At 44.3% G+C, this 26,023-nt stretch overlaps 1 protein-coding gene across 1 annotated transcript; it reads left to right on the top strand.

The window, feature by feature from the left end:
- Positions 1 to 513: 513 nt before the first annotated feature.
- On the top strand, positions 514 to 26,023 carry hao2 (hydroxyacid oxidase 2 (long chain); the record flags this gene model as incomplete). Its single annotated transcript, XM_083638147.1, has 15 exons — positions 514 to 644; positions 1,678 to 1,829; positions 2,960 to 3,243; positions 4,516 to 4,737; positions 8,751 to 8,909; positions 9,241 to 9,310; positions 9,940 to 9,979; positions 11,644 to 11,711; positions 14,054 to 14,204; positions 14,786 to 14,937; positions 21,527 to 21,816; positions 22,398 to 22,637; positions 23,722 to 23,880; positions 24,039 to 24,108; positions 25,974 to 26,023. The coding sequence occupies 15 exons, from the start codon at positions 514 to 516 to the stop codon at positions 26,021 to 26,023; spliced, it is 2,238 nt and encodes a 745-aa protein (XP_083494273.1).

Below are 26,023 nucleotides of genomic sequence, written 5' to 3'. Positions count from 1 at the left end.
CTTGCTTGGGTGGTATCATTCTACTTGAAATGATGGTCAAATGCATTATTTTTAGTAAAATAACATGTCAAATTTTTCGGCCACCCGAGTGGGCCCGGCCTTTGGCCGGGCATCTGCACCCCTTCCTATCTAGGATGCACCCCTAGTCATCTTGTTCTGGAACCGGCCCTGCGGCCTGGCCTGGCCTTCAAAAAAAATAATAAAAAAAAAAAAAAAAAAATTTTTTTTTTTTTTTGATGGGGCCCCCCTAAGAGCTTCGCCCCCTCTGGGCTGATAGGGTCGCTCCGCCCCTGCCCAGGCCACACATGGACGCAGCCACGCACTCTTCCCCCCCTATTGACTCTGCACAGGCAAATTAGATTAGAAGGAATGCAGTAACTTTGCAGGTGAAAAGGGACAGGAGAAGCCTTTTCACACTGTGCAATACTGATACGAGTTATTGTATTGTGCTCTTTTCAGAACTGACAATCTCTCTCCCCACACAGAGGGACAGAGGGACGTCGCTGTGCAGAGATGGCGATGGTGTGCCTTACAGACTTTGAGGAGTATGCCAAGGAGCATCTCTCCAAGGCCACCTGGGATTACTACGCCGCCGGAGCAGACGAATGCTGCACCAGAGACGACAATCTACTGGCCTACAAACGGTACCAGACAGAAAGTAACAAGAAAAGAAAAGGTTTACCCAGAGATTCAAGCAATCCACATCTACAAGATTTAAGCTTTTATGTATAAACACTCATTCAAATCTATAAAGATAACTACAGTATAAATTAGAATGATATATTGTCAAGCATTCGCACGACAACGATATCCTTGATCAGTTCCTCAACAAGCGAAGCATCAATGCAGTGAGACAATGTTTCATCATTGCCTCTGCATCTTGCCCTGAGACCGAAAAAAAATATGTAGTTATAGTTATTGTTTTTGGATGTTTTTATAGTTTTTGTTGTAGTGGCAACAGATATTTTCCTTTCAACGATTTAACAATTTAAACTTTTTTTTATAGTTAGTTATCTTCATGGTTATCGTCAAAATTATGTCAGTTATATGAGGACAGGGTTGCAGGGTCGGGTCATGAAAATGGTCATGTAGGACAAAGTTAGCTGTCAATTACCATTTAAATGTTACAGAATTGTACATCTTAAATGGTAAAATTCCATGTGCATTTTTGGGAGAAGTTTCAAATCGGGGCAATGCTTTATCAAATTTGATTAGCTAAAGTCTTGAGTCTGAATGGTGCACAATATAAAGTATAAAGAGTTTATATAACATTTAAAAAATCTTGATCTTTTTTCTAAATGATACATTTATTTTTTGAAGAGAGGCTCGTCAACAGTCTTGGTTCTGCAGCTTTTCTCGGCTCAACATTGTTAGCTTACAGATCAGTTGCCTTGGACAGGGCACAAAAAATCTATAATCAGTACTCTTCATGAGCGTTCCTGGCATAGCCCTACATTCAATTTTAAGATAAGTCTTTTTGGCAGTAATTTGTGTAGCTTCAGTTGATAAACATTATACAAATCAGTTATAAAATTGTAAGATATTGGGTTTAAAAGGCCAAGTTTATCTGAGGGGACCCTCATACCTCAGGCTCCTACTATAAAAATGTTGGACTGGCTTCAGCCATGACTGCATGTTTATCTCTATTCTATACTATACTATATTATACTCGCTCAGGATCCGTCTGAGGCCTCGTATCCTGCGGGACGTCTCAGTGAGCGACACCCGCACCACAGTGCAGGGGACAGAGATCAGCTTCCCAGTGGGCATCGCACCCACCGCCTTTCACTGCCTGGCCTGGCATGAGGGAGAGGTGGCCACAGCTCGAGGTGAGGAGTGAGTGCGTGTGTGTGTCTACATTTCAGCAGAGCTGCTAGGGTCAGTTGGTAGATGTCAGGTGTAAGTGAGATCTAATGAAATCTATATATCATCATTTTGAATCTGTAAGTTCTGTTTTTGATGTTTTGTTCAAAACACTGTGGTCTGATGTAGCTTGATAACCAGCTTGTATATAGTCACTATCCTACCTAGCTTACCTTACATGCTATCCATTGCCAACACTAGATGGCAGCATAACATTGCAATAAACCTCTGGAGGCCAAGGAGAGAAGACACTGAGCAAAATACGCTCTCCTTTTCCTGTACAAGCAACAACTCAGTCGATCTCACCTCAGCTACAAAGCTACTTCAGACTAATGAGCAACTGAAACGGTCTATTATCATTTTGAATTTAAACTGTTATTTGCAGTTGAAAGATAACTTTTTAAATTTCTAAAAGTTTGAGGGACTTCACTATGCACAACTTATGTAACGTCACATGGACAAACTTCACAGACCTAAATGGGTAACTCCCACTATAAATAATCATATCTGTGTCGCTTCACCTTTCACTGAAAAATGCTTCCACCAGATTAAAGAAAACACATTATGTGATGTTGACTGATGGGTTTTTTATGTAAATGTACATGTTTGTTTTCCTTATTATTGGTCTCCAAACAGATCATGGCTCTGTCCAGCAGCGGCATATAGCTCAACTCAAGCCCCTGTTTGGTCCAAGATAGAGCTAGATTAGCTAACTTATAATAATACCTATATCATGATACTTGACTGAACGGGGCATCAGTCAACACCAGGTAATGTGTTTTCTTTAGTATGGTAGAAGCATTTTTCAATCAAAGGTGAAGAGATACAGATATGATGGTTTATAGTGGGATTTACCATGCCCACCCCATTCACTTTAATAGAATTGGCCCCAAATGCAAAATTCAAATGCTGTGACGTGCGTGTCATCTTATCCTTCTATTTAGGGTGCTTGATTCAGACTGATCAGACAGGTGGATTTTTCTGTAAAAATCTTGCCTATAGTGCATCTAGTGTAGCTTTAATCAATCAACTGATAATGACCCAGTAATAAATATAACCCTAATCCATTTCTGTCCTGCCACCACCACACACACAGCCACGGAGGCAGTCAACACCTGCTACATTGCCAGCACGTACTCCACCTGCTCCGTGGAGGAGATTGTGGCGGCAGCACCAAACGGCTATCGTTGGTTCCAGCTGTACGTGTACCGGGACCGCAAGCTGTCGGAGCAGATCGTGCACCGTGTGGAGGCCCTGGGCTACAAGGCCCTGGTCCTCACCGTCGACGTCCCCTACACCGGAAAGCGTCGCAACGACATACGCAACCAGTTCAAGCTGCCGCCACACCTGAAGGTCAAGAACTTCGATGGAGTGTTCCAGGTAACGGTACATTTTTAGATTAAATACTGGCAAGGCACATGAAAACAAGACAAGAGATCACAAGACAGGTCTAGACAAGGGAAGGTGAGGTGAAAACAAGAAAAGACAACAGAGAAAGAGAATCCAGAAAACAAGACAAGACAACCCTGCTGAAAAAAACAGCATACACCAGCATAGCTTTTTATGCTGGTGTACCAACATAAAAAGCTATGCTGGTACACCAGCATGAAATGTTGTGTTTTGAAAACACAACATTTTATGCATGGGATGCTGGTGACATGACAAGGTAAAGCAAGGCAAGGCAAGACAAGGTAAGAACAGACACAAGAAAACAAGAGAAGACCAGAGAACACGGGTGAGGCAAGAGAACAGAAGACAAGACCAGATGAGACATGACAAGACAAGACAAAAGAAAACAATGTGAAAAAAGACAGGTCTAGACAAGACAAGTAGTTGGACAGCACATGTACATATAGCAGATGTCCTCTCTACGGTTGTCAAAAGTATCGCTAGTATGGATACAATTTTTTTTTAATGGATACAACACTCATTTGCAACAGTATACTAGCAGTGCTTTCTCTTAATAAAAAAAAATCAAACAGAGCCTACTACTCATTTGTCCCTCCCTATCATCATTGGTGAGTATCTGTTGCTTCAACAAGCTCAAAGTGTCTCCTTCATATAGGAACCCCCTTCACAAAAACATGCAACATCCTGGTTGCTTATATGGTTCCTCCTCTGATCGTTAAGGGCGCCTGTTCAGAGGGAGGGGAACTGGTTGGAATAGCGTGAACCTCCCACGTGCTATGTCCTACCGGTGAAGCTTCCTCGGGCAGGTGAAAAGAAGCGGCTGACTTGACTGCCCATGTCTCGGAGGATGCATGGAATCAGTCTCGGCTCTCCCCAGATCGGCAGAGGATGGAGTAGCAACCAGGATTGAGTAATTCAAATGAGCACTAAAAAAACGGGGGATAAAAATGGGATAAAAAAATCGGGGAAAAAAAAACAAGCTCAAAGTGTTCGGATAGGCTGATGACTAGAGCAGGGGTAATCTGCTGTGTTCTGATAATGTGCTGTGTAAGTGCCTAGATTATGGAGAACCGTGCATCTGTCCGTCCACCTGTCTTCCTTTATTTCCATGCCTCTTGATGTGTTGACATCCTGCACCCCGTGGTATCGAAAATGGTCTTGAGTATCGATATTTTCCTGGGTATCGGTATTGACGTTGGAAATCCTAGTATCGTGACGACCCTAGTCCTATCCCGTCTTCAGCAGGAAACGACAGGCGCAGAGGAGTACGGGATCCCGGCCAACACGCTGGACCCCTCCATCAGCTGGAAGGACGTGTACTGGCTGCAGACGCTCACCCGCCTGCCCATCATCATCAAGGGCATCCTGACCAAGGAGGACGCAGAGCTGGCTGTGGAGCACGGCGTGCAGGGCATCATCGTGTCCAACCACGGGGGGAGGCAGCTGGACGGAGGGCCCGCCACGGTACAGAACCACTCACTCACTGTGTGCATATCGCTGTTGATGAAAACCTTCTACTGTAACTCATTGTAACTTGTAATTCTGGTGATGTTCCCACCCCTTCAAACACCATTGTATAAATTTAAAAACAAGAAAAAGAAAAAGGGGATGGTGGTCAATTTGAAAACTTTGTTGTCATATATGAGGTTTTCACTCGGCATACACGTACAGTATGTCATCCTTATGTGCTTTATTTTCCACTTCTATCATGTTTCAATAAGAGTGTATACACACAAGTAGAGATGGGAAAACCCACTGCCTCATAGATATTTTTGTGGAGAGTGGCGCAACAGCGTAGCAGCATATGACTTCTATACTGTGTGTGTCTAGATATACAGTAGGGCAGTTTCAAACCTGCCTTGTTTAGTTCGATTGAATCAAACTCTGGTTTGTTTTCCCCGCTCGGTGCGGTTCATTTGGGCAGGTGTGAACACAGCAATCGCACTCAGGTGCGCACCAAAACAACCGGCGGAATGAGACCTTGTTGAAGAGGTCTCGGTACGAGAACATATGAGAACGTGATCAGACCTCAATCCGACCCAAATGCAGGAAGCATTGCACATTTTTTGATTAAACCAGCTCCCATAGCCAGCTGTGCTATGCGTAATGGGCCGAGGACAAGCATTTTATTGGGATTTGGGATTTTTGCATGATTGTGATCGTCAGCCGTTTGGACTTACCTCACCAACTTACCTCATTGGTCTGGTCTCGTATGGCAAAAATGCCAAGAGGTCGTGGTCTCATCAGAGTTAGTCCCTCCCCAGACTCAAATATTATGTTGAATCGCTGTGCTCCGCATACTACATAAATGAGTCACTGCTTACTGTATGTGTGTGTTTGGTGGCACTTCACAGCCACTGCGTGTTTTTGAAGGCGGGTTGAAATTGAATGAGTGACAGGTCGTAGCACCGATGAGAAAGCGGTTCGAAACATGGGCTGCACCTCCCGTGTCGTCTGATCGCAAAGTCGTTACTGATTGGGGAAGACTGAATCCACCACTGGCCAAGTCAACGTTTCCCTCCCATAATAACCAGCCAGTTGGGGGAAGTCTGGACCATGTCCGGCTAGCCAGAGCAGGATATTTTCCGGTTTGACCTTTCTAGACATGAGGAGTCTTTGTTTAGAAACAGCTGGAAATGGTTCGTATTCTCTGCCGATGGCGAATAGAGTGGGCGGGGGGAGGGGGGTGCGGTAGGGTGTATCGATAAAAAGAAATGTGATATGGAAACAGCTTTAGCGAATCTGTAACCAAACTCGATTAAAAAACATGCAGTTTTAACGGAGTGAGCACTTGCCTTTGTTACATCGCCCAAAAGCCGTCAGTCAAAATAGTGGTCGCACCGTCGCACTAACATTACACTGTGGATGATTTTACAAGTGGCATTCAAGTCATATCCGACTTGTTTTCAATTTATTTCTCCCCACAAATGTTAGGTATATATGTCTCGATATAGGCTGATGCAACTCTCGCATTTTTACATAGCCTACAAGACAGACAGGTCGGGAGGAAAATAAACCATTCAAGCCGTTTGCAGCACTTGAGGAAACCGTGAGTTTGCTCGTTTTAATTAATTAATAGGCTACGTGAACGTTAGCGGGTACTTTAGCCTATGCAGTAGGCTAAGTAGTAGGCTATCATCTCCTTGTTGCATTTGTAAACTGGCAGATGAGGGAGAAAGAAACGATTAAACTTTTACTTGTTTACTCACCTAATTTGGCTCTCTTCCAAATAATCCAGCCCTGTAACTACATCCATTCATGAAATGATTAAATAGCACAGGGACATTAATGGTTTGTAAAGTACCATTTAAGCACCCGCCCACTCAGACATACATGATCCGGAACATGAGCTGCCGGTGTTAAACAACAGCCGTTTTGCCAACAATGCGGATCCTGTACTAGAGGCTCAGATGGTAATGATCCAGTCGCGGGAGTGCGCATAAGGCGGCTAATTGTTTCTAAACATGCCGACCGGCTAGCAGCTGGTCATAATCCAGATTTCACTGCATGTTTAGAAGGGGCTGTAGTGTATCAGCCTAAGAACTCTCATGGGTCTGGCATTGAGACTACATCAGAGTCAGCCTTCTTCATTGATAAGATTATGTTTGCAGCATCTTCATTATTGATTATTGTTTTGTTCTTGACAGGCATTCATAATGTGTAATCCTCTAGTCTCCATGATAGTAGGGCTACTAATATGCAGATGTAGGGGGGGGACTGCTTGTTATTGCCACATGACACACAGCAGCTCTCACTCTCTCTCTCAAACACACCATTATGAAATGCCAAATATGCACCCGATGTACAACGTGCACAGTCGCACACACATTCTTATCATTTCAGCCGTCACAAAATCTCTGAGAATGTATTTGTTCCATCTCAGTTCGACTTTAACCTCATTTAAGTAGTCTAGAAATGGGTCCCAAATAATTGTGAATTTCCTACATGAATTGGTCCTCAGGAACCGAAGTCTCTCCATATGTATAACTGAGACCATGTCTGTCAGCCACAGCTGAAAAGAAGGTGGAGAGGGGGACTTCCACTGCTTCAAAATGAGTATCTTGGCGACAGTCGTCCCCTGCGACAGAGACTGTTGTATAGCCGTAGGGAGGAGCAGAGAGGATTCTGAGCAGCATAAGATGGCGAGTTCCGCCTCCGGCTGTATCAATATTATAATTAAGTTATCCTTTATTTATCCCAAAAAGGAAATTCATCCTCTGCATTTGACCCATCCTCTACTAGGAACCTTCCTAGAACTAGGAGCAGTGGGCAGCCGCAGTGCAGCGCCCGGGGGCCAACTCCAGTTCTTTTACCATTGCCTTGGTCAGGGGCACTGACAGGAGTCTTAACCCTAACATACATGTCTTTGATGGTGGGAGGAAACCAGAGCACCCGGAGAAAACCCAAACGAACACGGGGAGCACATGCAAACTCCACACAGAAAGGACCTGGGACGGACCTGGGTTCGAACCCTGGACCTTCTTGCTGTGAGGCAACAGCATTAACCACTGAGCCACCGTGCCGTCCTAATTATGTATAAGAGCAGTCAGTGGCAGTTATAGTTGTAGTAGTTGTAGTAACAGCAATCATAGTAAATATAGTTATTGTAGTAATAGTATTACAGTAGTTGAAGTCATGAAAAGAAATTACACCAATAAATGTTAACTAACAAATGAGAATGGTTTATTTGCACAATAACAGTAACATTACGCTGTACTGATGACTGCACACAGCGCATGCGCCTCAAGCAAATGAGGAAGTAACTTTGGTAACAGAGGGAACCCTCTTGGAACCCTCTTTGTTAGTTCTCGCTCTGGATTTACTTAGAAAATGACCATTTCACATAACCTTGGATGATTATTTCATTACGTGGTGAGTACACGAGTCACAACATGTACATGTGAGTGTTTCTGGCGTTGTTGGAATGTGTATTTTGGGCGACTGAACGTGGGTAGGCAGCTGTACCATATACAGTAGTGCCATTGTAGTGCTAAGCTAAGTAGCAATGAGGGGTGTACCGCACTTTCTAATGCACGCACAGTGAAGATGAAGGCATCTACATTCTACTTTTACTATCGGCAAATAGGCAAATCTCCAAAAATGTTGGTGTATCCCTTGAACCATTTCGAGTCATGCTATCCCTCAGCTTTGAAATCCGTTAGCCGCTTGTTGATTTTTTATTTTTGATCTCAGCAATAATGCGGCTTGCAGCTAAGCTAACGTTACAGAGGGAATAGTGTAGCGCAGCGTATTGAAGGCAAGAGACGAAGCTCTTGTGCTTTTTTGACGACAGCGCTGCCACCATGATGTTGCAGTGGAACATCCCATTAAGTAAGATCTTTGGCACAGAATCTGATGACGTGCAACTATACAGCAGTTGTTAGAATGTTTGAAATAGAACACCAACCGTTATACAGGTAGAAAAACTGACTGCTGGGTCTTTTTAAAAGCTTCTCTCTCCATCCTGTTCCTAACAGATAGATGCTCTGTCTGAGATCGTGGACACGGTGCAGGGCCGGGTCGAGGTCTACCTGGACGGGGGGATCCGGACAGGAAGTGACGTGCTGAAGGCTGTGGCCCTCGGAGCCAAGTGTGTCTTCATTGGCCGTCCGGCTGTGTGGGGTCTTGCCTACAAGGTGACAGCAACAATGACCAGTGTGTGTGTGTGTGTGTGTGTGTGATTGAATGTATGGACATGAGAATATCTGTTGTAATTGTACTAGAGAAATGATTGTATATGTGGAGGTGGGATGGGACTTCACAAAAATCGATAATGGTGATTATTATGGTTGTCTTTATCAGTTAATGAATGAATGAACTGCAACTGTATGAATGTAGGCAGCATGAATGCAGGCAGGTTTAACTTAAAAAAGTGGATTTTTCAAAAGTATAGCTGATACAAGTGAACTGGATGACTCATTGTATTTTGTCTTCTCTGGTACATTTTGGTCTTATTTGATCTTTCAGGGTGAGGAAGGAGTGAGGGAAGTACTGCAAATCTTAAACGATGAGTTCCGCCTTTCCATGGCTTTATCTGGTGAGTCGAAGCAGTCAGGTCCAGTTCAGAGGAATCAGGAAACTGGATACTGACCACACTGTGACCACACTGATGTATTTTTGCAGTTTTTTTTTTGTATATACAAAAGTGGATTATGAAATACACAAATACAATAGCAGTCGAAAGTTGGGCATACCTCAACCAGCTGAATGTACCGTTTTTCTTTTAAAGCCATGTTGATCTAAAGCAGGGGTGCCCACACTTTTTTGCCTTGCAAGCTACTTTTAAAATGACCAGCTCAACATGAGCTACCACCCCCACCCCTAGCCCCATTTGTTCCTCGTTCGCATTACCAAAATGGCTCTGCGACAGCGTCACATAACGCTACTATCTGTGATGTGAGGTACCAAGTGGTTAAAACGGTTTGTTACCCGTTTCCGACGTCTTATCGCAGATTTGAAGAGCTTATATTCTTGGTTGTCAGAGTAGTCTGTCCGGCAGTGTTTCATGATATTCCGCGGTGAAACGACTGTTTAAAAGCAGTCTTTCGACAGCCTAGAAAAATGTAGCGTATCAAAACTTGACTGGTTGTGTAAATGCAGCAATATTCTATCTCTACTCAAAGAACACAATTCTAACAGCCATTTTCTATAATTGGTCTCCTCCAGGGTGCAGGAACGTGGCTGAGATCAACCGGAACCTCATCCAGTTCTCTAAACTCTGAAACACCAGCAGAGGGCAGCAGTGAGCAGGAACACGACAAACTACTGAGCGGGACTGTCGACAGAATCAGACCAAAACTACTGAGCAAGAGCCTGAGACGCCAGTCTAACAAACAACTGAAATATGCTCAAAATCATCTATTTATCATATTACGAAAAAGACAAAACGGACAATAATGTGCAAGCATTCCACACCCTCAAGCCACTTGAGATTTCTTTTGGATATGAAACTCCTAAGAAGGGTCTGTCTATCTCCTGATGGCTGATAAGCAACAAGTATTGATCTGAGTGAAGAAGTGTTTCTGAGACGGCTGACTAACACTTGTGGTGTTATTCTAATGACTGCAAATGTTGATGACATACACTATGGTTTTGAATGAAGAGCGTATGGTGAATAAATGCCTGCTGAGCTGATGTAGTGCTGTATTCTCCTTTCTGAATGTATTGTCCACGTACCATACAGATGTAGCTGTTTTAGGTCCAACATTTCACGTGCTCACTTTAAGCCATGGCCACACTGATCCCTGGTGTTTGTCAGTCTGCGTTGATTTCTCTGTTCACTTCCATTCATTTTCAAAGACAGCTGTCCGTCTGTTCGGGGAGCGCTGATGACGTCTCCAGCAAATTTTCATACATTTTGTGGGACAGAAAGTTCAAGGGGGCTGAACTTTTTCTGGATGGACCTACAGGGATGGATGGATTTTTGTCACCGAGAGCGGAAATACCAGAAACAGAGTCGACGGCATCTCTAAAACGGTAGTTTAGAAGCCACAATATTCTAATATCAACCACTAGCCAACATATATCAAAAGCTGGTGGGCTTGATGGAAAGAGCGTGACTCAAACTGGTTAAAAGTTATTATGGGTGGCGTTTTGAGCCTGGCGAACAGCTCACAGCTAACAGCTATGGCTAACAGCTACTGTATGTTCCAGCTCTGAGCCCACATCCTCCTGACTAAAGAGAGCGCCATGTGCTGCGCTTCCCCAGGTCATCTAAAAAAACAACGCAATGGACATAAATCTATCCATTTTATAATAGAGCTCAACAGTCATGTGACGTTTCTTGCCCCAGAAGTGAATTCCCCTTCATTTTCTCCACAGACATTTAGAAAAGTCCTTATATAATGAGTTGTAAGTCTTGAACCAAGCCAACCAGTCTTCCAGAGAATCTTGAGTGACCATAAAACATTTCACTTTCCGCAAAAACAAAAAATAAGCAGAGACATTTTTTTATTCTCTATCTTTTTTCCTGCATTTATTTTTGCAGACATTTTTCGAAATGTCTATGGAGAAAATGAATGGGGAATTCACCTGTGGGGCAAGAAACGTCGTCACATGACTGTTGAGCTCTATTCTGTCCATTTTCTGACGGATCAGTGTGGCCACGGCCTTATGAAGAGGAATTACTTGGAAGATCTTACATTATATTAAATGCAGTGCAGAGTCAGGTTGGTGGGGATTTCTACATGGACGATCACTGCAGATAAATTGTGATCCAGGGTGAGAGCACTCGATCACAGCAAGTATGCTACAAATAAAAAAGTAAAAATAAATAAATACATAAATAAATAAATACTGCGTCGCCTCAGGCCAGGATGGCTGCCGTCGGGCACGATGTCGGACCTTCCACACGTCTCGTGCTTCCATCAGGGTCCGCAGCTCCCCAGTTGTTACAGCTCTGCAGTCCTCTTTTAGGGTGTTCACCATGGTCTTTAGTGGTCTCCCAGGGTTCATCCTTCCATGAGTTGGTTCCCACAGAATGACTCGGCTAGCAGGCAGCTCAGGCTGTCTCGCGCAGTGTCCAGCTAGCTGTAGTCGTCTGTCTCTTATTTTTGTAGTGAGAGGTGGTAGGTCACCATAGAGATGCTTGTTTGAGAATAAATACATTAATTAATTAATATGTTGAGAAACTCAGATTCTCCTGTGTTATATGGCCGATCATCCAAGAAGACCTGTTGATGACTCCACAATCGAGCAAGACAAAGCAAAATGAAGCTGATGGTTCTATACAGCTACTCAGAAGGGTTTTCTGAATACGTGCCAAATTCCACCAGGAAAACACAGTGAATTATAAACTAAACTCCCACAATGAAAGGTCAAACCTCTGTGATGGCTAAAAATAAATTAAATGCCTTGTTGATTCATCAATAAATGAGTTGCTCATTTTAAAATGAATAAGGAGGATTTGTTTATTCCAGCATCAGAAGCTTCCCCCTGTACAGAGCGTCACAATATTGAAGTGATTGTGCCAAGATTAGCAACATTGCAGGTCAAATTATACCCAGACAATTTCCAAAGTCTTCTCCTGAATTTCAGAGGCGAGCGCATGCACCTGCATGCACCGCCCCCGGGGGCAGAATCACTGAAATGAAAAAGACATTCCAGACAAACAATGACTTACACACACAGACACACACACACACACACACACACACACGCAGACAGACGCACACATACACACGCAGACACACAGACGCACGCAGACAGACGCACGCACACCACGAACACAGAGTATTTGATGGAAAATGTGCCGCCATATACACGCAAACACTCTCTCCCTTTGTCCCTCGCTGTCTTTCTTACATTCTTACAAAACATAACAGTTCTGATGGTGTCACATATGCAGTATCACACTCATACACACACACACACACACTAATACAGAAACACACTATCACACTCACGCACTATCACACTCATAGAGATGCAGCCACCTTGAACTGCTCGCTGATCCCTGACAGGGCCCGTCCAGATCCGTGGCAGCAGATTAAACAAAGTTAAATATTCTAATTAACTGTTTTAACTAGTTCCTGCTGGGAGCACCAATTCATGGACACACACACACACACACACACACACACACACACACACACACACACACACACACAGACACACACACACACACACACACACACACACACACACACACACACACACACGATAAGCATTCCAATGTGTTTCTAATTGTCAAAACGCATGAAATAGACACTAAGTTTGCATTTCTACATCTGATTCCAAAGTTATATCCGAAACCTTTTTCGGGCAGTGGGTATATTTAGCTGCCTTGGTGACCAAATTTGGTGAATTTAGACTTGATTTGTACAAAACTAGCCTCATATCTCCCTAAGTCCCTCGACCTATAGGTTCAAAAAGTATGTTTTGCATGGGGTTATAAATTGATTGATTGATAAAATGAATCCACCCAGATGGTACCCGTGGTCCAAATTTGGGGTCCTGGCTACATCGACTACTACTGAAAAAAATCTTTTCAAACATTATAGGTTGACTATCTAAATGGAGCAATAAACAGTAACCATTCTATGTGAATTCTAAGAGTCGTAAACAGTAAACAGTCACCTACAGTATGTGAATTCTAAGAGTCGTAAACCGTAAACAGTAAACCATTCTACATGGGCAAATTTAACTTCCACATTATACTTTAACCAGGGTAACTTCCTCCTATTTAAGAAAAGGTTTACACAGAGCTTCAAGCACAGCACAACTATTTAAGCTTAAACAGTATAAAACCGTAAACAGTCACCAAGATGTGGGCAAATTAACTTCTGCATTATACTTTAGCCAAGGTAAGTCCTATTTACTTTGGTATGACCTAGACCACGCTTTAAATTCAGGGATGCAGCCACACACTCTCCACTCTAACCAGCCCAAGGAACAGGTAAGGTAAGGTGACATTAGATTCAAGAATGCAATCATTTGGTGGGAATGGGGTCAGGTGAAAAGGTACGGGAGAAGCCTTTTCGCACTGTGCAATAATGAGAACAGTGATTATGTTGTGCTCTTAATTCTTATATTTTCAGAATTTTTTTAATTATTCACTTACAGTAAAATATTGTACTGTAATTATACAGTAATTATAATAGTTATTTAAATGCAGCCACTGCTTTGTTTAAATTGTGTCAAATCACTAAATTCGTAGAAGTGTCATCTGCAGTAATTGGAAATGCTGATCACATGACGTGCAACTTGAAATATGAGTTATATTGATGAGTCAGTCAGAAGTATTGGTATTGATGGCTGACTCAGCTCTCTTCCCACTCAGAGGGACGTCGCTGTGCAGAGATGGCGATGGTGTGCCTTACAGACTTTGAGGAGTATGCCAAGGAGCATCTCTCCAAGATGACATGGGATTACTACGCCGCCGGAGCAGACGAATGCTGCACCAGAGACGACAATCTACTGGCCTACAAACGGTACCAGACAGGAAGTAACAAGAAAAGAAAGGATTTACCCAGAGATTCAAGCATGATTTAAGCTGAAAGAGCAGGGTTGAAAGATTGAAAGATAGCCTACTCATTTTACTTTTTCTAAATACCAAAGTCCCAAAAAATACACAGGAACTTTTATATAATAAAGGCCCATTCAAATCTATAAAGGTAATAACTACAGTATAAACTAGAACCATACCATTGTTGCCCAATCATTCACACTACAATGATATCCTTGATGCGTAAATGAAGCATCACTGCAGTGAGCTGCAATTTCTTTCTTAGAGCTTTAATTTGATTGGTTGACAATGTTTTATCATTGCCTCTGAATCTTTTTTATAGTTATTGTTGTAGTAGCAACAGATATTTTACTTAAAATTTTTTAACAACTTAAATATTTTCTAAGTTTAATAGCTCGTATTTATCGTGTCTAGGGGTTGACTGGCATTATGCATCTGTGGCGAGTTCCGATTGAAATGATCCAGCACAAAATAAGCGGAAGCTACAACTTCCCTACACTATACTATATTTATATTATACTTCAATGTCACTGTTCACTTGCTCAGGATCCGTTTGAGGCCTCGTATCCTGCGGGACGTGTCGGTGAGCGACACCGGCACCACAGTGCAGGGGACAGAGATCAGCTTCCCAGTGGGCATCGCACCCACCGCCTTTCACGGCCTGGCCTGGCATGAGGGAGAGGTGGCCACAGCTCGAGGTAAGGAGTGTGTGTGTGTGTGTGTACTCCCCACCATAAATGGGAGCTCGGGCTCTGTGTGTCTGTCCCATGGACATATTATAAGATGGACTGAGCATTGGTCCCGTTCAGTGAAGCCGCTGCATGTTAGATCGCCGCTCTGGCGGTTGAATCCAGTATTAGTATCAGAGAGGATACACGCACATCCAAAATCCAAATTGGGCAGGTGCTGAGCTCAAAGGTTAACAATAAGTGAAAAATGAATAAAAAGCTTGCACACTGCAAGGGCTCCTAGTTTGTGTTTTTTTATTTCAAACACCCAAAAAAGTAGTGACGTTTCGAGCAAAGCTCTTCATCAGACTGGCAAAGGACTGTGAGACGCCATCTTAAATACATACAGGTCACATGATACAATTGATTCCAATGCAATCAAGCAAGATGGGTTACAGCTGTGGTTACATGGTCAGGAGAATACTTGAAAGTACTGGTTGGAAAACAATATGTATGAAAACAACTAGAGACCATACATAATGACAAATCTTAAAGTTGTTCTTTGAATAGATTAAATTTGGTATACAATACCATGTATCAAATAGGTGACGTGTGACCATGTGTGATCAAGAGTAAGAGTACATATGAAAATAGTAACATTATCAAAATGTGATAGACAAAAGTAAGAATTAAAGTTAAAATTAAATTAATTTTGGGTGTTTGAAATAAAAAAACACAAACTAGGAGCCCTTGCAGTGTGCGAGCTTTTTATTCATTTTTCACTTATTGAATCCAGTATTAGGTCACAAGGCCCGCCTCCCCATGTTAGTGGATGGGAAAATCACAACCGAAATAATCACAGTATACGTCAGATAATTTTTTTCCAAAGGTGGTTTGTATCATTTTAGATAGTCATTATCTAAAAATATGTGTTTTATGAGTTACTCCAGCTACGTTATAGGTACACAATGGTTTTAACATGCAGGCTAGCAATGGCGTTAGCCGCTTTCGCTAGTCAGCTGTTTTTCATTATTTATCGGCTTAATATAACTTAACCGATAACGATAGCTGGAATAACACAATAATAGACACATATTTTCAGAACTGACCAGGTTGTCCAACTGACAGGAAATGTGTTTTATAACGTTAACTCCCGTCCCGGGTATAAGATGAGGCCTAGTAGTACACAACCACCATTAGCTTATCGCTAACGGGTTAGTATCACATACAAACAGACGTTTTATTTTTTGTAGGCTATTAAAGCAACAAACGTTTTTATATGCATATCTCGGGGAAATGCTTTGACTGTGGGGATGTTCGTTCTTCACAAGCTCCTCTCTTACGGCCGGGACACACATCTTGCGTGTACCTACCTAGTGCGTGTGCGTGGCGTGCTGGCTGCGGCTGGCACGCCCGCGGCATCCACACAGGCAGCGTGGCTGCTGCGTTGCAGCTGCTGCGCTGCTGTCTGTCTGCCAACTCTCTTCCTATAGAGTTTACCTTTTATTAAATTTGCTATAAACAATACAATGATGATTTTAATTGAAGATCGCTTGGGCTCACTTCAGAATCAAGGCAGTATTGATTTGTGTGTCTGTGTGTGTGTGGTGGGGAGGGGAGGAACGAAGCCACGTTGTAGCCTATGTGGTTTTCAGAGGGCAGGAGAACTGCAGCTGTGAGCTCAGCTCATCCTCCCGTCTCAAATCAAAACGAGCCTTGATTGGCTGTGGCTGCCCCTGTAAAATATCATTTTAATGTCTATTTGTGTCTATTTGTGTAGAGACACGCTAAAGACACGCGCGCGGTAAGCAGAAAAAATAGGCGTCGCTTCTATTCTCTAGATGATGCGCGTCTCACGCCTCGCAAGACACGCGCCTGAGACGTGCGTCTGATGCCGGTGGTGTGGCTGCTGTAACCTGTTAACATGGGCGCCGAAATGAAAATCAACAGGTAACGCCACGCAGACGCCACGCAGACGCACAGCAGACGCAAGATGTGTGTCCCGGCCGTTAGTAACGATATACCAGGCATAAATAAGATATAGCTCAGTGGGATATACAGAGTCGGAGAATAGACCAGGCAGCCTGGCTCATGCACTGGGCTAACGTTAGGTTGGGCTGCCCTACACACACTGTACCGGGGGGGTACAACAACATAGCCTCACGGTTAGATTTGTTAAACCAAAATTTGCGCCAAAAGAAATGTAATCATAAAGTTAATCAAAATGCCACGGAAACATTAGGCTAATCAACACAGAGCTGTTCATCCGAGCAGGCCCGCCGCACCCCATTACGCAGAGTACGCAGACTGCGTAGGGCACCATGTGACTGAGGGCACCAAAAAAAAAAAATTTTTTTTTTTTTTTTTTTGGTGCCCTCAGTCAGGCCACTCACTGAACAGCAGGCCAGGCGCCGCCTACTGGTTTACTAGTGGTTTTATTACTTTATTCAGGGTTAAAGTGGGTGCATCTCATTGTAAAATTGGACTCGGCCCAAATTGGGCTTCAAACGGCCCAAATTGGGCTTCAAACGGCCCAAATCTGTCTTCAACCGGCCAAAATCGGGCTTCAACTGGCCCAAATCTGGCTTCAAACGACCCAAATCGGGCTTCAAACGGCCCAAATCTGGCTTCAAACAGCCAAAATCTGGTTTCAAACGGCCCAAATTGGGCTTCAAACAGCCCAAATTTTTCGCCGCCGCCCTTCGGACGCCGGCACGCACGTCGGCCCATATCGGCCTGGCCTGCTTGGTATCTAATGCCCGGCCTGAATTATGATCCCAGTCCGCCCCTGCTTGCATGTACAGTTTAACAATCACTTGTTTGCTGACATGTACAGTAATTCTAACAATTTTTTGTTTGCCACATGTAATGTAATGTGAGATACACTAGTATCGTTCATAATTAATGATTTTGCAGTCTTTCGTTTGACAGTTATTGAAAGTTTTGCGGGGGGGGGGGGGGCACCACAAAACAATTGCGCTTAGGGCACCCAAATGGCCAGCAGCGGCCCTGCATCCGAGAATTTCCCCCAGTGAGAGGCTGAGAGCCAAGCAGCCCTGGCTCCTCTTCCGGGCTGAGAGGCTCCTCTTCCGTAGCCTAGGTAAACCCAGCCCCCACGTGACCTGCTCTCTCAGTTCCCAGTCACTAGTGACTGAGAACAGGTCTGAGAGCAGGTCACGTGGGGGATGGGTTTACCCAGGCTACCTCTTCCGGGCTGCTCTCAGAGCACGGGCTGAGAGCAGTCCGGAGGTCTGACTTGTCTGGCTGATACAACTCAACTCAATCTCCGACAACGGAAATCAGATTTTCGTAAATGCGTCATTTTGATAAACTGATCTCATAGTGGGAATCTTCCTGGTTACTTTTGGCGAGACAAAAAACATTACAACTTAAATTGCAATATTTACAGAGCTAGACTGTATATAAATACGCAACGCACTGTGCGCATTCTAGAAACAGCAGCTCTACATAAGAAAGTTCAGAGGGGCGGGGAGCCCACAGAGGTTCTAAATGAATGGAGCTACTGCGCAGACTCTGGTTCACTGATCTGGCCGGATTTTGGCTTCAATAAAACATACAGGGAGGAGATAGGGACACTCCCTCCATTCATATATCTCAGTGGTCTGTCCCACTGCGATTGTCCCACTGTGACATCATCCGTGATGTCATAAATCCCACTGTGACATTATCAGTGATGTCATAAATCCCTGATCCAAAGCGGCCGAGTCTAGGAATCGACTGCTTATGAAAAGGAAGGAAGAATGCATTTTGGTTAAATGCCTGAAATAAGGTCTGTGGTTTAAACATTTATGAAACTGCGAACTTCGTGTTCAGCGAGATAATCTCCACAAGGACCACTTTTAGGACTTTTGAAGTCCTAAAACTTTTCTGAAAATCGCGATTTTTATCCCTCGGATATATTCACCATCCTACCAGCCTGCATTTTACCTTACACACTATCCATTGCCAACACTAGATGGCAGCACAACATTGCAACAACCCGAGAGGGGGTTGTAGCCATTTCAGTGGTCTGTACAGACCATTGGTCTGTACCACTAGGGGGTGCTAAAGCGAATTGTCCGGACCAGTTGGTGTGGTCCGTCACTGTACCACGGACCACTGGTGTGGTCGGTCACGTGGTCCGTCAATGTTCCTTCTCCTCTTAATGCATCGCAGTCAGCGTACAGACGCTCTGACCATGGTCCGGACCATCAGTGTGTGGTCGGTCAGCTGGTCAGTGGTCTGTCACGTGGTCCGTCAGTGTTCCTTCTCGTCACAATGCATGGTCAGCGTACAGACGCTCTGACCATGGTCCGGACCATCAGTGTGTGGTCGGTCAGCTGGTCAGTGTGGTCTGTCAGTGTTCCTTCTCGTCACAATGCATCAGTCAGCGTACAGACGCTCTGACCATGGTCCGGACCACCAGTGTGTGGTCGGTCAGGTGGTCTGTCAAGGCTACGTGGTCCGTCAGTGTTCATTCTCCTCTTAATGCATTGCAGTCAGCGTACAGACGCTGACCATGGTCCGGACCATCAGTGTGTGGTCGGTCAGCTCAGTGTGGTCTGTCACGTACGCTAGTACGTGGTCCGTCAGTGTTCATAATGCATCGTCAGTCAGCGTACAGACGCTCTGACCATGGTCCGGACGTGTGTGGTCGGTCAGGTGGACAGTGTGGTCTGTCACGTAGGCTACGTGGTCCTTCCGTGTTCCTTGTCTACAGGCATCGTCAGTCAGTGTACACGACCACTTGTCTTGATGTGTGGTCGGTCATGTGTGCCTGACTGTGGTCTGTCATGTAGCCTACGTGGTCCGTGTTCCTTCTCGTCTAAATGCATGCGTCAATGACCATCATTGTTGGGCATTTACTAACGTTACTAAGTAACGTTACTAAATTAATAATATCAATATAATAATAATAATGTTGTAATGTTTACTGTTCTATTGACATATAATTGTCTAAATAAACAGACATACGTTTGACTGGTATACGACGTGCGTCCATCTTTATTTCTGACATGGAGTAACTGAGTGTCACACAGTGAAACGTCATCAACAATGGCCGATGGCCTCAATGTAAACATACACTGGATATTACAAATGTAACAGAGCGTTTTGGGTTCCACACTGACCAGCTGACTGACCACACACTGATGGTCCGGACCATGGTCAGAGCGTCTGTACGCTGACTGCGATGCATTAAGAGGAGAAGGAACACTGACGGACCACGTGACAGACCACACTGACCAGCTGACTGACCACACACTGATGGTCCGGACCATGGTCAGAGCGTCTGTACGCTGACTGGGATGCATTAAGAGGAGAAGGAACACTGACGGACCACGTGACAGACCACACTGACCAGCTGACTGACCACACACTGATGGTCCGGACCACGGTCAGAGCGTCTGTACGCTGACTGCGATGCATAAGAGGAGAAGGAACACTGACGGACCACGTGACAGACCACACTGACCAGCTGACTGACCACACACTGATGGTCCGGACCATGGTCAGAGCGTCTGTATGCTGACTGTGATGCATAAGAGGAGAAGGAACACTGACGGACCACGTGACAGACCACACTGACCGACCACACCAGTGGTCCGTGGTACAGTGACGGACCAGACCAACTGGTCCGGACCATTCGCTTGAGCACCCCCTAGTGGTACAGACCAATGGTCTGTACAGACCACTAAAATGGCTACAACCCCTGCTGAACAACCCTGTGCAGCCCAAGAAGAGAAGATACTGAGCAAGTCTTACGCTCTCCTTTTCCTGTACAAGCAACAACTCAGTCACTCTCACTTCAGCTACAAAGCTAGTTCAGACCTCTACTAATGAGCAACTGAAACTGAATTTTAACCGTTATTGCAGTTGGTCAATCAAATAATTTGTAGTCCCCTAGGTAGCACTTTGGCGCACCCAAGTGGCAACAGGAGATAACTTTTTTTTAAGTCTGAAAGTTTGAGGGACTTTACCACCAACAAATTATGTAATTGACATCAATACACATAAATGTCTTCTTTCGTTGCTGGTAGAGAGGGAGATTGTGAAGTAAAACCTTTTGGCAGCAGGTATTATTGAGTCCAGTTTTCTCCGGGCAGAGCGCTCACTTGCTGCCGTTTAGGATACAGCTTATTGTATTCACTCTAAAGTCTCAATTTGTCACTTTCTGACAACATTTCATGTCAGTTACCTTACTGATACCAGAAAGGAATTAGGACAAATTAGCGGGGATGGGGTGTTCTTCTCTGTTCCAGTGTGGTTTACATAACATAAATATTATAATTGTCTTTCTTTCTTATATACATATTTATACACTTTTACATCACACTTATTGTAAATAGCAGTTAATTTGTTTAAATGTACCTCTGTCAACTCACTGTTCTTGTTTGTTTTAGCTTGTATACATGCCTTTTTCTGTGTGAGAGCAACATAAACCTGTCAAATTCCTTGCATGTCTACATAAAGCTGATTCTCATTCTGTTGCAGCCCTACTTTCTGATTTTGAAATCTTGCCTATAGTGCATCTAGTTTAGCTTTGATCAATCAACTGATAATGACCCAGTAATAAATATAACCCTAATCCATTTCTGTCCTGCCACCACCACACACACAGCCACGGAGGAGGTCAACACCTGCTACATTGCCAGCATGTCCTCCACCTGCTCTGTGGAGGAGATTGTGGCGGCAGCACCAAATGGCTATCGTTGGTTCCAGCTGTACGTTTCCCGGGACCGCAAGCTGTCGGAGCAGATCGTGCACCGTGTGGAGGCCCTGGGCTACAAGGCCCTGGTCCTCACCGTCGACGTCCCCTACACCGGAAAGCGTCGCAACGACATACGCAACCAGTTCAAGCTGCAACTACACTCGAAGGTCAAGAACATCGATGGATTGTTGCAGGTAATGGTAAATTGTTAGATTAAATACTGCGAGAGATGATAAGACTAGACAAGACAAGAGAAAACAAGGCAGGTCTACAGTAGACAGGTGAGGTGAAGAAAACAAACAAATGACAAGGCTAGATGAGCCAAGGCAAGGCAAAACACAAGAAAAGAAAATTAGACAAAATGAGAAAAAGACAGATCTAGACATGACAAGGTAGGATAAGACAAGACAAGCAAAAACAGAGCCTTGCGGTGCTGACAGGTTGTTACGAAAAATGAATGTCGGTACAGAAGAAACTACACATTCTTTCCTATTTTCAACCCAATGTGAGTACTTATTTGTTTCTATGAAGTAGCTCCGTTATGAGCGAAGCTTGCTAGGCTGCTGTGTTTCTGCCAGTGTCCCCCTGCTGCAGCAGCATGTCCGCACACAGCACAGCCGCCACCGTAGCTCCCCGAGAACGCACAACATTTATGTACCAGAGGAGCTTTTTTTATCCTCCATCACGATGTTTCACTGTGGACATTGTCATAAGTCAATTTGGTAGACATTGCCCAACCCTACTAGTAAACTAGACAAGAGAAGTATTTGTATTATAGCAGTTGTACATAATAGCAGATGTCCTATGCCGTCTTCAGCAGGGCACTACAGGCACAGTCCCAGACCGAGACCCCTCCATCAGCTGGAAGGACGTGTACTGGCTGCAGACGCTCACCCGCCTGCCCATCATCATCAAGGGCATCCTGACCAAGGAGGACGCAGAGCTGGCTGTGGAGCACGGCGTGCAGGGCATCATCGTGTCCAACCACGGGGGGAGGCAGCTGGACGGAGCGCCCGCCACGGTACATAACCACTCACTCACTGTGTGCATATCACATTTCACAAGTGGGAATGGGAAAATACACTGACTCAGAGATTTTGGTCAATGTAAATAGAACAAACAAATGGGCATTGTCCCAAAAAAGTAACATTATTCCTTCATTCATCAGTTGTTTCTACTTTGTCAAGTTTTAGAGCAATGATATTGGATATTGTTGTCGCTGGGCTGACTGACATGCACTGCTGCTTTGCACTGCTGCTTTCTACAGTAGATGTGATATTGGCATTGTTCAATTGACATGGTGTTGCAGCTGTGGATGTGATGCATATGGATGACTGTACTTGTGGTTGACATGCGTTTTAGGCTGAGTATTTTCGTATTGTCGACTCTGTAGTAGCCTAGGTTATGCCCTTTTGATGCGCCGTTTTGCCATTTCTTTCCCTTACTATAATTATCTAATATACTCTGACCTCATAGGCTACTGATCCCCCCATGACATTGCCTAGAATCGCATACTGTATAAGGGAGGTGTTTCTCCCATCTGAAATAACTCAAGAGGTGTGAGTTTCATGTCACACTGTGCACACGTGTATCTCACCTCAATGGTGAAGTTGGAGCAGTGTTGACTCATTCTCGTTGAAAACTCAAACTTCTACCATGTTGTTTGACCTTGATTTTTTGAAGGCCCTTAAAATATATATTTTTTTCCATCTGAGCCCTCATGTCCCCACACTTTTCAACACAAATGAGTAATTATGCCTGTTTTTCTCTTGGTTTTTGCCATTTACTATTGGCCAGACATGGCCGACGCAACTGGAAAGCCTTAAACTGCCCCCACATGATAAGCGATCTTGTCTTCTCTCACCGCGAGGTAGAGCAGAGAAAGGTCAGCGGTAAATGGGTCAAAGTTGAAACAATTTGAACTTTGAGAGCAGCGCAAGGTGGCAAATTCGAGCTGTGCGCGACGGCAAGGGTAGTGCTGCCGCCGAGTTTGGAGGCACCGATCTCCCCATAGAAAACAACGGCACAGCGGGCGAAGAGGTCTTTTAGCAGGGATCATGTGTGGGGGACTTTAAAGGCTTCTCTCTCCATCCTGTTCCTAACAGATAGATGCTCTGTCTGAGATTGTGGACACGGTGCAGGGCCGGGTCGAGGTCTACCTGGACGGCGGGATCCGGACAGGAAGTGACGTGCTGAAGGCTGTGGCCCTCGGAGCCAAGTGTGTGTTCATTGGCCGGCCGGCTCTATGGGGCCTCGCCTACAAGGTGACAACATTGACCATTGTGTAACACTCTCTGTGTGTGTGTGTGTGTGTGTGTGCGTGTGCGTGTGCGCGTGCATGCGTGTGTGTGTGTGTATGCGCGAGTGCGTGCTCATTGTATTTTGTCTTCTCTGGTAATTTTGGTCTTATTTGATCTTTCAGGGTGAGGAAGGAGTGAGGAAACTACTGCAAATCTTAAAGGACGAGTTCCGCCTTTCCATGGCTTTATCTGGTGAGTCGAAGCAGTCAGGTCCAGTTCAGAGGAATCAGGAAACTGGGTACTGACCACACTGTGACCACACTGATGTATTTTTGTAGTTTTGATGCACATCAACCAACTGAATGCACCATGTTTTTCATTCTCTTAAAGCCATTTTGATCTAAAGGTGCTGCTTAAATGCTTGAAATGACAGTAGTTTCTTAGACAAATATGTGAGAGGGACTGGTGTTTGTATGTGAGAGGGACTGGTGTTTGTATGTGAGAGGGACTGGTGTTTGTATGTGAGAGTTTGTATGTGAGAGGGACTGGTGTTTGTATGTGAGAGTTTGTATGTGAGAGGGACTCTGGTGTTTGTATGTGAGAGTTTGTATGTGAGAGGGACTCTGGTGTTTGTATGTGAGAGGGACTGGTGTTTGTATGTGAGAGGGACTCTGGTGTTTGTATGTGAGAGGGACTCTGGTGTTTGTATGTGAGAGTTTGTATGTGAGAGGGACTCTGGTGTTTGTATGTGAGAGGGACTCTGGTGTTTGTATGTGAGAGGGACTCTGGTGTTTGTATGTGAGAGGGACTCTGGTGTTTGTATGTGAGAGGGACTGGTGTTTGTATGTGAGAGGGACTGGTGTTTGTATGTGAGAGGGACTCTGGTGTTTGTATGTGAGAGGGACTCTGGTGTTTGTATGTGAGAGGGACTGGTGTTTGTATGCGAGAGGGACTGGTGTTTGTATGCGAGAGGGACTGGTGTTTGTATGCGAGAGGGACTGGTGTTTGTATGCGAGAGGGACTGGTGTTTGTATGCGAGAGGGACTGGTGTTTGTATGTGAGAGTTTGTATGTGAGAGGGACTCTGGTGTTTGTATGTGAGAGGGACTGGTGTTTGTATGTGAGAGGGACTGGTGTTTGTATGTGAGAGGGACTCTGGTGTTTGTATGTGAGAGGGACTGGTGTTTGTATGTGAGAGGGACTGGTGTTTTGTATGTGAGAGGGACTGGTGTTTTGTATGTGAGAGGGACTGGTGTTTGTATGTGAGAGGGACTGGTGTTTGTATGTGAGAGGGACTCTGGTGTTTGTATGTGAGAGGGACTCTGGTGTTTGTATGTGAGAGGGACTGGTGTTTGTATGTGAGAGGGACTCTGGTGTTTGTATGTGAGAGGGACTGGTGTTTGTATGTGAGAGGGACTGGTGTTTGTATGTGAGAGGGACTGGTGTTTGTATGTGAGAGGGACTGGTGTTTTGTATGTGAGAGGGACTGGTGTTTGTATGTGAGAGGGACTGGTGTTTGGGCAATTTGGGGTGACAAGTAGGCCAAGGTCATTTACACTTTTTTACAGATGATGAAAGTGCAGATTGTAAGCTTTCAAATGATGTGTTATACATTGAAATCTGAAACTAGTTGAAGATATGATTCAGTTTACCCTGAACAAGCTTAGTGTGTTAACAGTATTTAGTTATCCAAAAACGGTTGTTATATTGAGTGCGCTCTCGTCATCTACACTTGCATGATATGAACAAATAATGGAATTATTTTCAACAACCTTTTATCTTGATTTGTGCCATCTCACAGTTGCCTACTTCTTACCCCTTTCACCAGAACGTGTCACAAATAGTGAAGTTGATCCTATGTATGAATTCCATCAAGGCAAAGGACAGCCAGCTACCTTACAGAATCTAGAATATAAGATCGTTTGGATAATTGTTTAACACTTTTTTGGGTCACTGCATAATTGGATTTGTGTTATTTCACAGTTCTGATGTCTTTAGTATTATTTTGAAATGTGGAAAATAGTAAAAATAAAGACAAATGTATCAAAACTTGACTGGTAGTGTTAATGCAGCAATATTCTATCTCTACAGTCATTTTCTATCATTTGTCTCCTCCAGGGTGCAGGAACGTGGCTGAGATCAACAGGAGCTTCATCCAGTTGCCCTGA

This window comes from Poromitra crassiceps, assembly GCF_964638095.1.
Source record: "Poromitra crassiceps genome assembly, chromosome: 6".
Taxonomy (NCBI): Eukaryota; Metazoa; Chordata; class Actinopteri; order Beryciformes; family Melamphaidae; genus Poromitra; species Poromitra crassiceps.
Note: the sequence above shows the minus strand (reverse complement) of the source record. Positions and strands in the feature narration are given on the sequence as shown.